Genomic DNA, 12,180 nt, shown 5'->3' with positions numbered 1-12,180 from the left:
TCTTTGGCACATGGCTCCCTCTGTCTTCAAACAGAAAAAAATTCCTGGAACCCTTTACTTTGAATCTCTCTGACTTTCTCTTCTACCACCAGCTGGTGAAAGCTCTCCAATTAGATCAAGCCTACCAGATGATCTGCCAGGCTGTATAACATAAATTAGTGACAACGTGGCAGTGATACCATATTCACAGTGTCGAGGGATTAAGGCATAGAATCTTCAGGGGTTGGAGGACGTTTTTAGAGTTCTGTCTACCAGGATGAATGAGAGATGAGCCTGGGTATTTTTTTAGAGTTGGAGAGGGAAAAGTACATTCCACCAAAATCCTTCCTTACCTGTTTGTTTCTACATATTCATTAAGTTCCTAGAGTATGGGTATTTCCTAGAGTATAGGTACATTATGGCCAGGAAACAAGAAAATGAGTGATTTTTTTTTTAAAATGCTACAAATTTATTGAATATGTTAGAGAATGGATTACCAGGCAGTCACTATAGGTGTGTCATTCACATTTTTTTAAATGTTTGTTTGTTTGTTTGTTGAGAGAGAATGCATGAGCAGGGCCCCTCTCTCACTCACTCTCCCTCTCGCTCTCCCTCTCTCTCTCTCTTCCTCTCGAGAGACAGAGATCCCAAGACAGAGATCCCCTAGAGAGACAGAGGATCCCAAGCAGGGTCTGCACTCTTAGCTAAGCCTGACACTGAGCTCAAACTCAGGAACCCTGAGATCATGACCTAAGCTGAAACCAAGAGTCAGACACTTAACCACCAAAGCCATCCAGGCTCCCTTGTCACTAACATTTTTAAGAGAAGGAGCACCAGAAGCTTTATCCCATAGTTGTCCAGTTCTCATTTCTTTCACCACCTCATCTCCTCATTTCAGTTTCTGTTGCATTCTCATTTATTTGATGCTGCCAAGCTTAGGGTGGCTTGTTTGTGTTTATTGTTAAGTGTTTCATTCCTCTTTTGTAGACTCTGATTACTCACCATTCTTTTAACTTGATTTTCTGTCTTTTTTTTAATCCCCTCTGTTTTTGTTTTCTAAGTTCTCAATTTCTGTATTCTCAGACCTGTTTAAGGATTTTATTAGGAAAGAAAAAAGATAGCACAGAAAAAAACAGACACAGAATAGAGGTGGGGTTGAGGTGGCATAGTGTAAGATTGCTATTAAGTATTGAAACTGGCCATAAGCCATACATGGAAAATATATAATGAATGTAAATAGTTATATTGCTTAATTAGCGGTCATGAACTATTGTATGGGAAAGAACAAGTGAGACAGTTTGGATACACAATTTTAAGAGAAGAAAGCAGCTGTTGATATTAATATCTAGTTTTTTAATAATATGGGTTGTTGGGCTTACTTGTTAGAAATGTTCAAATAAATTTGGACAAGAAGTTTCAAGTAAAGAGAATACACGTTGGGGCACCTGGCTGGCTCCATCGGAAGATCATGTGATTCTTGATCTTGGGGTCTTGAGTTCAAGCCCCAAGTTAGGAGTAGAGGTTAAATAAATAAATACTTAAAGGATTGCATGTGGCAAAAGTAAAAGGTAATTTTCTTTGCTAAGCCTTGTGACAGAGATACTTATTAAATAGGGTGTTGCTGCTTCTAGTGCTCAAATTTTTTTTTTTTTTTTTAACGTTTATTATTGAGAGACAGAGAGAGACAGAGTGTGATCAGGGGAGGGGCAGAGGGAGAGGAAAACACGGAATCTGAAGCAGGCTCCAGGCTCTGAGCTCTCAGCACAGAGCCCGACGCGGGCTTGAACTCACGAACCGCAAGATCATGATCTGAGCTGAAGTCGGACACTTAACTGACTGAGCCACCCAGGCACCCCTCTAGTGCTCAATTAAAGGTGTTAATGAGGTATCTAAGAATAGTTTTCAGAAAGAGTAGAAAAAGTCGAACTAAATTAAAAAGTGGAATTTATAACTTATTTTAAACCAATATGTTGGGAATTTTAAATTGGGGTGGGAGTCAGTATATAATTGGGTAATTTTCTTTGAGGTAGATCTTTTTTTTTTTTAACGTGTTATTTCCTGTGTGAACATTTAAATGTTAATGATAGGTTTTTTTCTGATACAGTAGAAAAAAATCACACTTTTTTATTTTAACATTTAATTTCTTGGGTCTCTGCTCCACTTTCAAACAGAGAAGACAGAGAAGCGAGGTTTCTAGCCAGTAAAATGGGAATCATAGCAACATTCCGGTCATGGGCAGGTAAGTTACTCTGCTGCTTTAACATCCAGTAAGAAAAACTTGATTATTTTGTCATATGTTAAATTACTATTGCATCATCTGATTTAGATGTTAACCTAGTCTTAACTTTATACATTATTATTAGAGTCAGAGGGATTTGTACAAAATTATTAAAATGGTCTATTTGTAAGTCAGTGTGCTAATGATTACCAGAGCAATTAAAAAGTCTTTCTGTGGACATGAGCTTTCATTTGTTCTGGGTAAATACCCGAACAGAATTTCTGGGTCACAATGTGGATGCATGTTTAGTTTTTTTTGTAAGAAACTGACAGACTTTTTCTCAGCATACTTACACCATTTTTTACCCCCATCGTCAGTGTATGAGAGTTCCAGTTGCTCTGCATCCTTGCCAGCATTTCGTGTTGTCTTTAATTTTAGCCGTTCTGATGGGTGTAAAGTGGTATCTCATTGGGAATGTTATTTGGATTTCCCCAATGACTGAATATTGAATATTTTGTCCGTGTTTATTGGCTCTTCACATAACTTCCTTTGTGACATAATAATGTGCTTAAAATTGTTTGATTTAATTATTTCACTTAAAATTTTGATCTATAAAGATTAATTGAAGTCTGTCAGGTACAGCCTTTTGTGTATTCAATAAATTTTAGAATTAAACTTTTAAAAGACAAAAGCCAAGCAAGTTTTTCACTCCACTTTAGGTTAAGAGGGTATTATATAAGAAAGACAGAATGTTGTCTTACTCTCTCTGGTATTACTTTCTGAAAACCAGTCATCAGTAAACAGGAGTAGTAGACAGATTCATGAACATTTTTGGGTATGAAACAAATAGAAGAAGGAATTTAAATGATAAAGTTACTAATAATCTCTAGTCAACAGGGAAATGTTACTTCTGATAACCAAATAATAGCACAGTTTTGGAAATTATTTGGAAAGATACTGCAGATTTTATATTATGAATACTATAGATTTTTTTTGAAATTTAAATCAGTAATTTCCCTTTTTATCCTTTGTAGGTATTATTAATTTATGCAAACCTGGAAACTCTGGGATCCAGTCTCTAATTGGAGTACTTTGTATACCAAATATGGAAATAAGGGTAGGTAAAAGTTACTCTAATTGTTTTATTCCTAGACTTTTAACAGAGGAGATTATTTGTTCAAAAAAAAAAAAAATCTATTTCAGGTGTTGCCTTTTCCTTATTCTATATCATAGGTCATTTAAAAAAACACATGAATAGGGGTCCCTGGGTGGCTCAGTTAAATGTCCAACTTCAGCTCAGGTCATGATCTCATGGTTCTTAAGTTCTAACCCGTGTTGGGCTTTGTGCTGACAGCTCGGAGCCTGGAGCCTGCTTCAGATTCTATGTCTCCCTCTGTGTCTCTGCCCCTCCCCTGTTAATGCTCTGTCTCTCTCTCCAAAAATGCATAAACATTAAAAAAATTTTTTTAAACAAATACATGAATAAATGTATACTGCTTAGTTGAACCCTAAGGATAATGTGAAAAATTTGAAATACTGATGTTGTTAGGAACTGTGGCTGTATTAAAAACTGGATTAAAATATGAAATCAATTGTACTTTATTCATTAAAAAATGCAAACAATGTGGAAGGGCATTCTCATAAAAGGTTCAAGCAGTACAGAAATATATTTAGTAAAAACTAAATACAGTATTTATGTATCTTATGCCTTCTAACTTATGTTTTCATAATATGTATGAGTGGCGGTTTTGATTAAAATTAGTTTAATATTTATATGCTTATTAGATATATTCCTAAATTGTTAATGCATAACAATTTATATTAAACAGCTGAAACAAATTGAAATTGGAGGAAAAAAATTCTTTGGTGGTTCTTCCTTCTCCACTTAAATGTTTTTGTTTTAATTGTGTTCAAAAGAATAAATTTGCCCTTTTCTTGTTTTTCTTTGTTTGAACCAAACCTGGAGTTTAAAAATATTAGAAAATATTAGCCAATGGTGCCTTGCTTAATGTGAAGTGAAAAGCGTTTAGAACGGAAGTGGAAAGATGTGATTGTAGATGGAAAGACCTATAAGCAGGGAGCTAAAGATTAGGGCAATTCACTTGACTGCTTACTTAGCAGATGGTGAAAGAACATGGTTTTGGGAGTCTGGCCAACTCAGATTTGACTCCTGATTTTAGTATTGATAGCTCCATGACCTTGGGCAAATTACTTTTAACCTGTAAATCTATTTCTCCATATCTACTACAATGGGGATAATAAAAGATTTATTGGAAAGATTAAATCGTGTATATAGTAAGCATGCTGTAGTTATCTCTTGTGTAATATAGGCCTGATATGGTAATTTTCTAACATACAGTAGTTTTGTCTTTATCAGTATTTTATTCTGTGAATAAGACATTTAAAAAACTCTTTTCAATTTTTTAGTTTCTTAATTTAAATGATTCATTCCATAAAAATAAATGGACTGTATTTATTTGCACTTGTAGCGAGGTCTGCTTGAAGTACTCTATGATATATTTCGTCTTCCTCTACCTGTTGTGACTGAAGAATTCATAGAAGCACTGCTTAGTGTAGGTAAGTATCGAAGTACATTTGTATCTGTTCCTATATTGTAATTTTTTAAATGGTTTATCTGATAGAGTCAGAGTCCTTTAAAAGCAAAATAGTGAACTAAATATTAAATATCATCTTCTTATTGCATCATCATGGAATTGATATGAAAATAAAATGTCAAATAAATTTCTAAAAATAAGAAATTAAAAATTTTTTCTCATGACCCTAGCTGTTGCATATGAACAGTGAAATTAATAGAAAGATGGACAAATTTGAAAGGAAGAGAGGAGATAAGAAACTGATGTAATTCTCAGATTAGATTATCTCATTCTCATTTCGTTTTAGCCAAATGACTCCTAAGACCCAAAATGAAAGAAGTTTAGATCTGTGTACATTAAGAAATCAGTTTTTTCTGTATGCCTTTTCAGTCTATTTATTTAACTAACATTTTAAAACATTATTTATAGCCTGACTAGCTGATGGTTAACTGATATGTTTTAGTGATTTTTTTCATTTTTTTCTAACCACCTGGTTTTAACTATTTAGATCCAGGCAGATTCCAAGACAGTTGGAGGCTTTCAGATGGCTTTGTAGCAGCCGAGGCAAAAACTATTCTTCCTCATCGTGCCAGATCCAGGTAGAATTTTGAGAAATAGTTCAAATTTATTAGTTACTGTTTTTATGTTCAATTATGTAATACATTGAACAGTATTTAAACTCTTTCTGTGCTGTGTTTATTTCTAGGCCAGACCTCATGGATAATTACTTGGCGCTGATACTCTCTGCATTTATTCGTAATGGACTTCTAGAGGCAAGACTTAATAAACCTTAACTTTATTTTATTTTTTAAAATTTTCTCTGACAGAGTTCTTTCAGAGCAACAGGCATATATGATGCATACATTTCTTCCTAGATACTATTTTGCAACTATAATATTTTCTTTCTTATTTTCAAAGGGCTTGGTTGAAGTGATAACAAACAGTGATGACCATATCTCAGTTAGAGCTACCATCCTCTTAGGAGAGCTTCTCCATATGGTAAGTTCACAACTCCTGATTATGTTTCATACCATTTACTGTTTTAATTTATAAAAAGGTTATTTTAATAATGTTACTTTGTAGTACCTCAAAAAGTAAAGTTCATTTTTTATTTGTCTCTACATTGCAAAGAGCCTTGATGCCTTGTATTTATCTATACGTGTGTGTGTGTGTGTGTGTGTGTGTATTTATGTATAGGCTAGTTTTATAAATGGAACAAATGTAAAAATTAAAAAGTACTGAATATTGGGACGCCTGGGTTGCTCAGTCTGTTGAGCATCCGACTTCGGCTCAGGTCATGATCTCAGTCTGTGACTTTGAGCCCCACATCGTGCTCTGTGCTAACAGCTTGGAGCCTGGAGCCTATTTCAGATTCTGTGTCTCCCTCTCTTTCTGCCCCTCCCCTGCTCATGTTCTGTCTCTGTCTCAAAAATAAATAAAAAACATTAAAAATTAAAAAATATTTTAATAAGTACTGAATATTGATTTTTATACTCACTTTTGATACTGACATTTTGAGTCCTATAAATCTTAATGTATCTCAGAAAGATATTCTGCCTAATAAGCAAGAAATTACAAAACTAGATATTTTTATCAGGTAGCAGTAGAAATAATATGGCAATCAGTGCCTGAATTTTATTCATTATATTTTTAAAATATTTCTTGTGTCGAGTTAGCCTAACATGCAGCATATACAGTGTGCTCTTAGCTTTGGGAGTAGATTCCCATGATTCATCGCTTATGTTCGACACCCGTGCTCATCCTAACAAGTACCCTCCTCCATGCCCATTACCCATTTTCCCCACACTCCCCTCTCGCCCCATCAACCCTCAGTTCTCTGTATTTAAGAGTCTCTTATGATTTGCCTCCCTCTCTGTTTGTAACAATTTTTTTCCCTTCCCTTCTCTCATGGTCTTCCGTCAAGTTTCTCAGATTCCACATATGAGTGAAAACATATGATATCTTTCTTTCTCTGACTTATTTCACTTAGCATAATACCCTCCAGTTCCATCCACATTGTTGCAAATAGTGCCTCAATTTTAGAAAACTTTGTGAAAATTTTCTAAATAGAACTCCCTTGTTTGAACACATTTTTCTCTGCACACTTGTGGGTTGAGGTTTAGAGGGTGAGAATCTTTTTTTTTTTTTTTTTGCCTTGATTTTTGTGACATCAGTAACTTCTGGAAAAAAGGAGCTAATAAAGTGATCTGACCATTCTCTAGTCCCAGCAAATCAAGGAATGGGAGAACTGATTGTTTGCAAGTAGAAATTCCTGTTTCTAGGTCACCTATTTGTTAATAGAATGCTAAATAAAAGGAACCACTTTCAATTCATTAAGGAAGAAGTAACCCTGTGGCAGATCTTTTAAAATTATGTTATGGTTTTCTCTTATTGGCAGAATACTTTTTATTTCTGTTGTTTCAGTCCTCCCCCACCCCTAGTGTTTTGTATTTTTTTTTTCCACATAGCAGCTGGGCTCTGTGAGTGAGATAAAGAGAATTAAACAGAGTTTAAGAACTGTCTTGATGGGGCGCCTGGGTGGCTCAGTCGGTTAAGCGGCCAACTTCGGCTCAGGTCATGATATTGCAGTCCGTGAGTTCGAGCCCCGCATCGGGCTCTGTATTGACAGCTCAGAGCCTGGAGCCTGTTTCAGATTCTGTGTCTCCCTCTCTCTGACCCTCCCCTGTTCATGCTCTGTCTCTCCCTGTCTCAAAAATAAATAAAACATTAAAAAAATAAAAATAAAACTAAAAAAAAAAAAAGAACTGTCTTGTTTATCAGGGAATTGTTCAGCCGTGTGCTGCATTCTCATTCAGCCTATCCATGGAGGAATTAAGTAATATTACAGGTTTCTCAGATCTGATTTTTATTTTAATTCTTAGTATATAATTTTCTATAAGGTTATCAATATCTAGAATTAGTTGCTTTTAAATGAAGAATTTTTTAAAAATAAATTTCATCTGTTCCTTTCCTCCCTGACCAGGGTTCTATGATTCCCTTGAAATATAAAAGCTGGTCATTTTAAGTATATTGGTGTTAGTTCATTGTTTATTATCTTTCTTCATTGATAGAAAGCAAATTGAGTGGTGGGTTTTGTTTAGAAAGCAGGATTAATTATAGCACTGGATCTAAGTTTTGATATGTAATCCTTTTAAATCATTTAAGAATTGAATTTAATTGATTACTGCTTAAAAATTATAAAGTTATAGGATCTATAAAATTTGGAGTTTTATTAATGTGAGTCTGTATCTTTATTCTGTCTCATCCTTGTTGAAAGTAGATAAGATAAAAAATTATAAATAAGTGTACTGGAAAGTCATTAAGTTAATTTCATGAGTAAAGCCTTTAGTATTTTATCTATGGATATTCTAGAATAAAATATTTCTACTTATCAACTCTTAAAAAATGTTATGTTTCATTTTAGGCAAATACAATTCTTCCTCATTCACATAGCCATCATTTGCACTGCCTGCCAACCCTAATGAATATGGCTGCATCTTTTGATATCCCCAAGGAAAAGAGACTGTAAGTATCAGAGCTCTGTAGCAAAGATTGTGTCTGATATTAATACCCACTTAGATGATCTTCTCTTCTTTTTAAAATTTTTTAGGTTTTTTTTAATTGTTTTTTTAGGAAAGCCTCATAGGTAAAGGAAAATTAATAGTATTATTTAATAATTTGTATTTTAGGCTACCAAGTATTATAGCTTAGTAAAATCAGGTTTTTCTAGCATATTTCTGGACAAGGACATCCATCTACTTCATCATTAAAATTGTTGGTTGAGAATTTTTTTGACTGTTTTATGTTTTCAGCAGCAATTCAGGCTCTTTTTTTAATGTCTAAAATATTTCAAGTTAACAAAGCACAAATATTAAAACAATGTATTCTTTTATGTGTGTAATTAAAAATGTTGGAATTTAGTAACTCATACTGTAGGCATTGAAGTAAACTAAACTGTTAATACTGAAGTAGATACTACAAACAGAATTTTTAACCAAGAGTATGGTAATACAGCTGTAGCTCTGGTGGAATTTCAGTGCTAATAATAACATATACTTTAAAAGGTAAAGATGAAGAAGCTTGATTGGAAAGTGCTAGTAGGAATCTTTTCATTTAGTTAAGATTATGTCTAAGCAGGGGTGTTTTTTCCTTTTTTTTTTTTTTATTCTGCCTATTATCAGAGAAATCTATATATTTGGACTTTTTTTGGTAACATTAGTAAAATGCAGTTCATTAGCTATTCAGAACTATGAATTTTTATTAACAGTTACACATTTCTTCAAAGTTAGCTTTTGGGTGCCTGGGTGGCTCAGTTGTTAGGCATCTGACTTTGGCTCAGGTCATGATCTCATAGTTGGTGAGTTTGAGTCCCACATCAGGTGAGCTCGAGCCCTGCATTGGGTAACACATGAGCCCCGCTTCGGGTGAGCACAAACCCCGCTTCGGGGTCAGCTCGTGCCCTGCTTTGGGTAAAACACAAGCCCTGGGTGAGCCCTGCTTCTCTCTCTCTCTCTCTCTCTCTGCCCCTTGCTCATTTGTACCCTCTCTGTCTCTCAAAAAAAAAAAAAAGTTTTTTAAATTCAAAAGTACATAAACGGGCCTCACTATAAATAAATAATGTATTATTAATTTTAATTTTACCTATGAATATACTATTACTTAGTAGACTGAAGATCCCTAAAAGCCATAGGGATCATCTGTCTCAGTTCTAACTCTAGGCTTCCATTAGTACTGATAGCTTTCAACTTTTTTCTTTGTTAAATGTATTAATGTAAACAATCTCTACATCCAATGTGGGGTTCGAACTCATGACCCTGAGATCAAGAGCGGTATGCTGTACTGACTGAGCCAGCCAGGGCTCCCCTTTCAGTTTTTATTTTAGTAGTTAACATGATGGAAAAATGTATTTCCCAAAGCCTGGTAGACCTAAACTCTCTGGGTTAGATTATGGCCATGAATTTTAGGGTTTATGAAGAATTCAAATTTACCTTCAAAATTTCAGTAATAACAGTCTTATAATGGCTTTTGTTTTTGTTTTTCTTAGCTCAGCAAGCTCTCTTTACTTCTAAATACTTGCTAATCTGAACACATCTCAAGGTTTTTAAATTTTAAATCTGATTTGTATTTACCAGAACTTCTGTAGTTGAGACTTGATTGCCACCAGATTCTTGAGAACTGTGCTTTTATGTACCACAAACAAGGAATTAAAAACAATATGTGAAAGGATACCATTTACAGTTGTAGATCAATGAGGGAAGTAGAGACTGTACAGGTTGATACTGGAATCATCGATTATCCACAGGGAGTAGAAATGAAATATTCCAGTGTCATACCATAAATAAAAATCAGTTTCAGATGTATTAAGGATTTAAATGTGAAAAGCGAGTTTTTTAAACTTTTATAAGAAAACAGAGAACACTAGATTTCAGACTTTGTAGTTCTTAAAACCAATAATATAAAAAGTGCCCACCGCCACAGGAAAAATGATTAGTAAATACATATTTAGTTGGCTCTAAATAATTTGTGTTTCTTCATACAAATCAGCAGTGTTCTTGATATTTTTTTCTTTGTGGTTCCAAATTTGATTAAATGATTTACTTTTTAGTAACAATCTCTGGCCTTGAATTTATATATTTTACTACAGTAATTTACCAGATTGATCTCTTTAAAATTATGCTAGCTTTGGGGCACCTGGGTGGCTTAGTCATTTGAGCATCTGACTCTTGATTTCAGCTCAGGTCATGATCCCAGGGCTGTGGGATTGAGCCCTGCAACGGGCTCTGCGCTGGGCATGGAGCCTGCTTAAGAACCCCTCTCTCTCTCTCTCTCTCTCTCTCTCTCTCTCTCTCTCTCTCTCTCTCAGTAGATAGATAGCATAATGCTAACTTTGCTACAGAACTAATTCAGTTTTTTTTCATTAGGCGAGCCAGTGCAGCCTTGAACTGTTTAAAACGCTTCCATGAAATGAAGAAACGAGGACCTAAGCCTTACAGCCTCCATTTAGATCACATTATTCAGAAAGCAATTGCAACACACCAGAAACGGGATCAGTATCTCCGAGTCCAGAAAGATATATTTGTTCTTAAGGTACTGACATGAAATACCGCAGGTTTTAACTTAGTTTCCTAATTTTTTAGCCGATGGATTTTAATGTGCATATACTTGCTTGAGTTTGCAGTTTTATTCATGCTTATGGATCTTCAAATGGCATTTCAGTTTTATAATGACCAGGTAGTTTAGAGCTATGTTTTTATAACTTTTTAAAGTTAAAAAGCCTTCACAATTCATCCTTAAATGAAAAATCTTTCTTTTTATTTTTAAAATTTGAACTTAGTCTTCTCAATGTGAAGATAATTTGCTTTAATTTTCCTTATTACTTTCTGATGGTCTTAGGATACAGAGGAAGCTCTTTTAATGAACCTTAGAGATAGCCAAGTCCTTCAACATAAAGAGAATCTTGAATGGAATTGGAATCTTATAGGGACCATTCTTAAGGTATGGCAGGATACTTCTTGGTCATGGCTTGATTGGCTTCATTTTATTATTCATTGTAATTCATCACAATTAAATGTTTGGGAATTGATAAATACATATATGATATAACATATTATGTTTTTCTAGTGGCCAAATGTAAATCTAAGAAACTATAAAGATGAACAGTTGCACAGGTATGTAACAACTGTTTTGCATTTAAATCAAAAGAACTTAGATTTGAATTATATTATGCCTAATACCCATGAAAAGTAATAATTGGTATTTTAAAGATAGATACATACATTTTAGTGGTTGGTATTTAGTAGGTACATGTATACATTTTTGAGTTTTAGTCTTATAACCCAAAATCATCAGCTAATTCTTTTTCTAGTTATTTATATTTTGGTTTTAGTTTTAGAACACTTGATGTACTTCAGATAAAAGTTTCTCAGATTGGGGTAATATCAACCATATGGTAATCTTAACCCTAATGTGTGAGGATGACATAATAAGGACATAGTGTTTCCCTCTCAAAATGATGGCCATTTTTACTGTTCTGCTGCTACGTGCATTTGCATCTGGCTTTGGAGGGTTATTCATATGTCCTCCTTTTTACATTCCCCTTAACCAAGTTGATGCTCTCCACACTTTTTATAAAACAAGCTAATGTTCGTGGCATATGCAGTACTTAAGCTTTGTGCTGCTCTCTAGTACCCTGTGCATTTGTGTTATCCTGAGTTTAGACTAATCAACCACCAGTACTGATCTCATTTAATAAAATGGCCTTTATGTTTTTGAAAAGTTCATGTCCTTAATTATTATTTGGTTGTATTCATCTACTCATAATGCTTAACTTAATATCTATATGTGGAATGTATATGAAACATATAAATTTACACTGGAATAAAGAAGCAT

General features: G+C 34.2%; 1 protein-coding gene across 9 annotated transcripts in view; it reads left to right on the top strand.

The window, feature by feature from the left end:
• Nucleotides 1–12,180, top strand: part of RICTOR (RPTOR independent companion of MTOR complex 2) — a 122,947-nt gene that overhangs the window by 75,618 nt on the left and 35,149 nt on the right. For all 9 annotated transcript variants that reach the window (XM_086677464.1, XM_086677437.1, XM_025923571.2 and 6 more), the window contains 10 exons: nt 2,151–2,218; nt 3,232–3,314; nt 4,687–4,774; nt 5,300–5,390; nt 5,498–5,564; nt 5,710–5,790; nt 8,216–8,316; nt 10,713–10,878; nt 11,185–11,286; nt 11,413–11,459. In XM_086677464.1, coding sequence (XP_086533590.1) covers nt 2,151–2,218; nt 3,232–3,314; nt 4,687–4,774; nt 5,300–5,390; nt 5,498–5,564; nt 5,710–5,790; nt 8,216–8,316; nt 10,713–10,878; nt 11,185–11,286; nt 11,413–11,459 — 894 coding nt within the window. The remainder of the gene's footprint in view (nt 1–2,150; nt 2,219–3,231; nt 3,315–4,686; nt 4,775–5,299; nt 5,391–5,497; nt 5,565–5,709; nt 5,791–8,215; nt 8,317–10,712; nt 10,879–11,184; nt 11,287–11,412; nt 11,460–12,180) is intronic.

Source organism: Puma concolor, chromosome A1 (genome assembly GCF_028749965.1).
Source record: "Puma concolor isolate L17-30 chromosome A1, mPumCon1.1.hap2, whole genome shotgun sequence".
NCBI classification, from domain to species: Eukaryota; Metazoa; Chordata; class Mammalia; order Carnivora; family Felidae; genus Puma; species Puma concolor.
The sequence above is the reverse complement of the archived record's forward strand: the minus strand, read 5'-3'. Positions and strand labels throughout refer to the sequence as shown.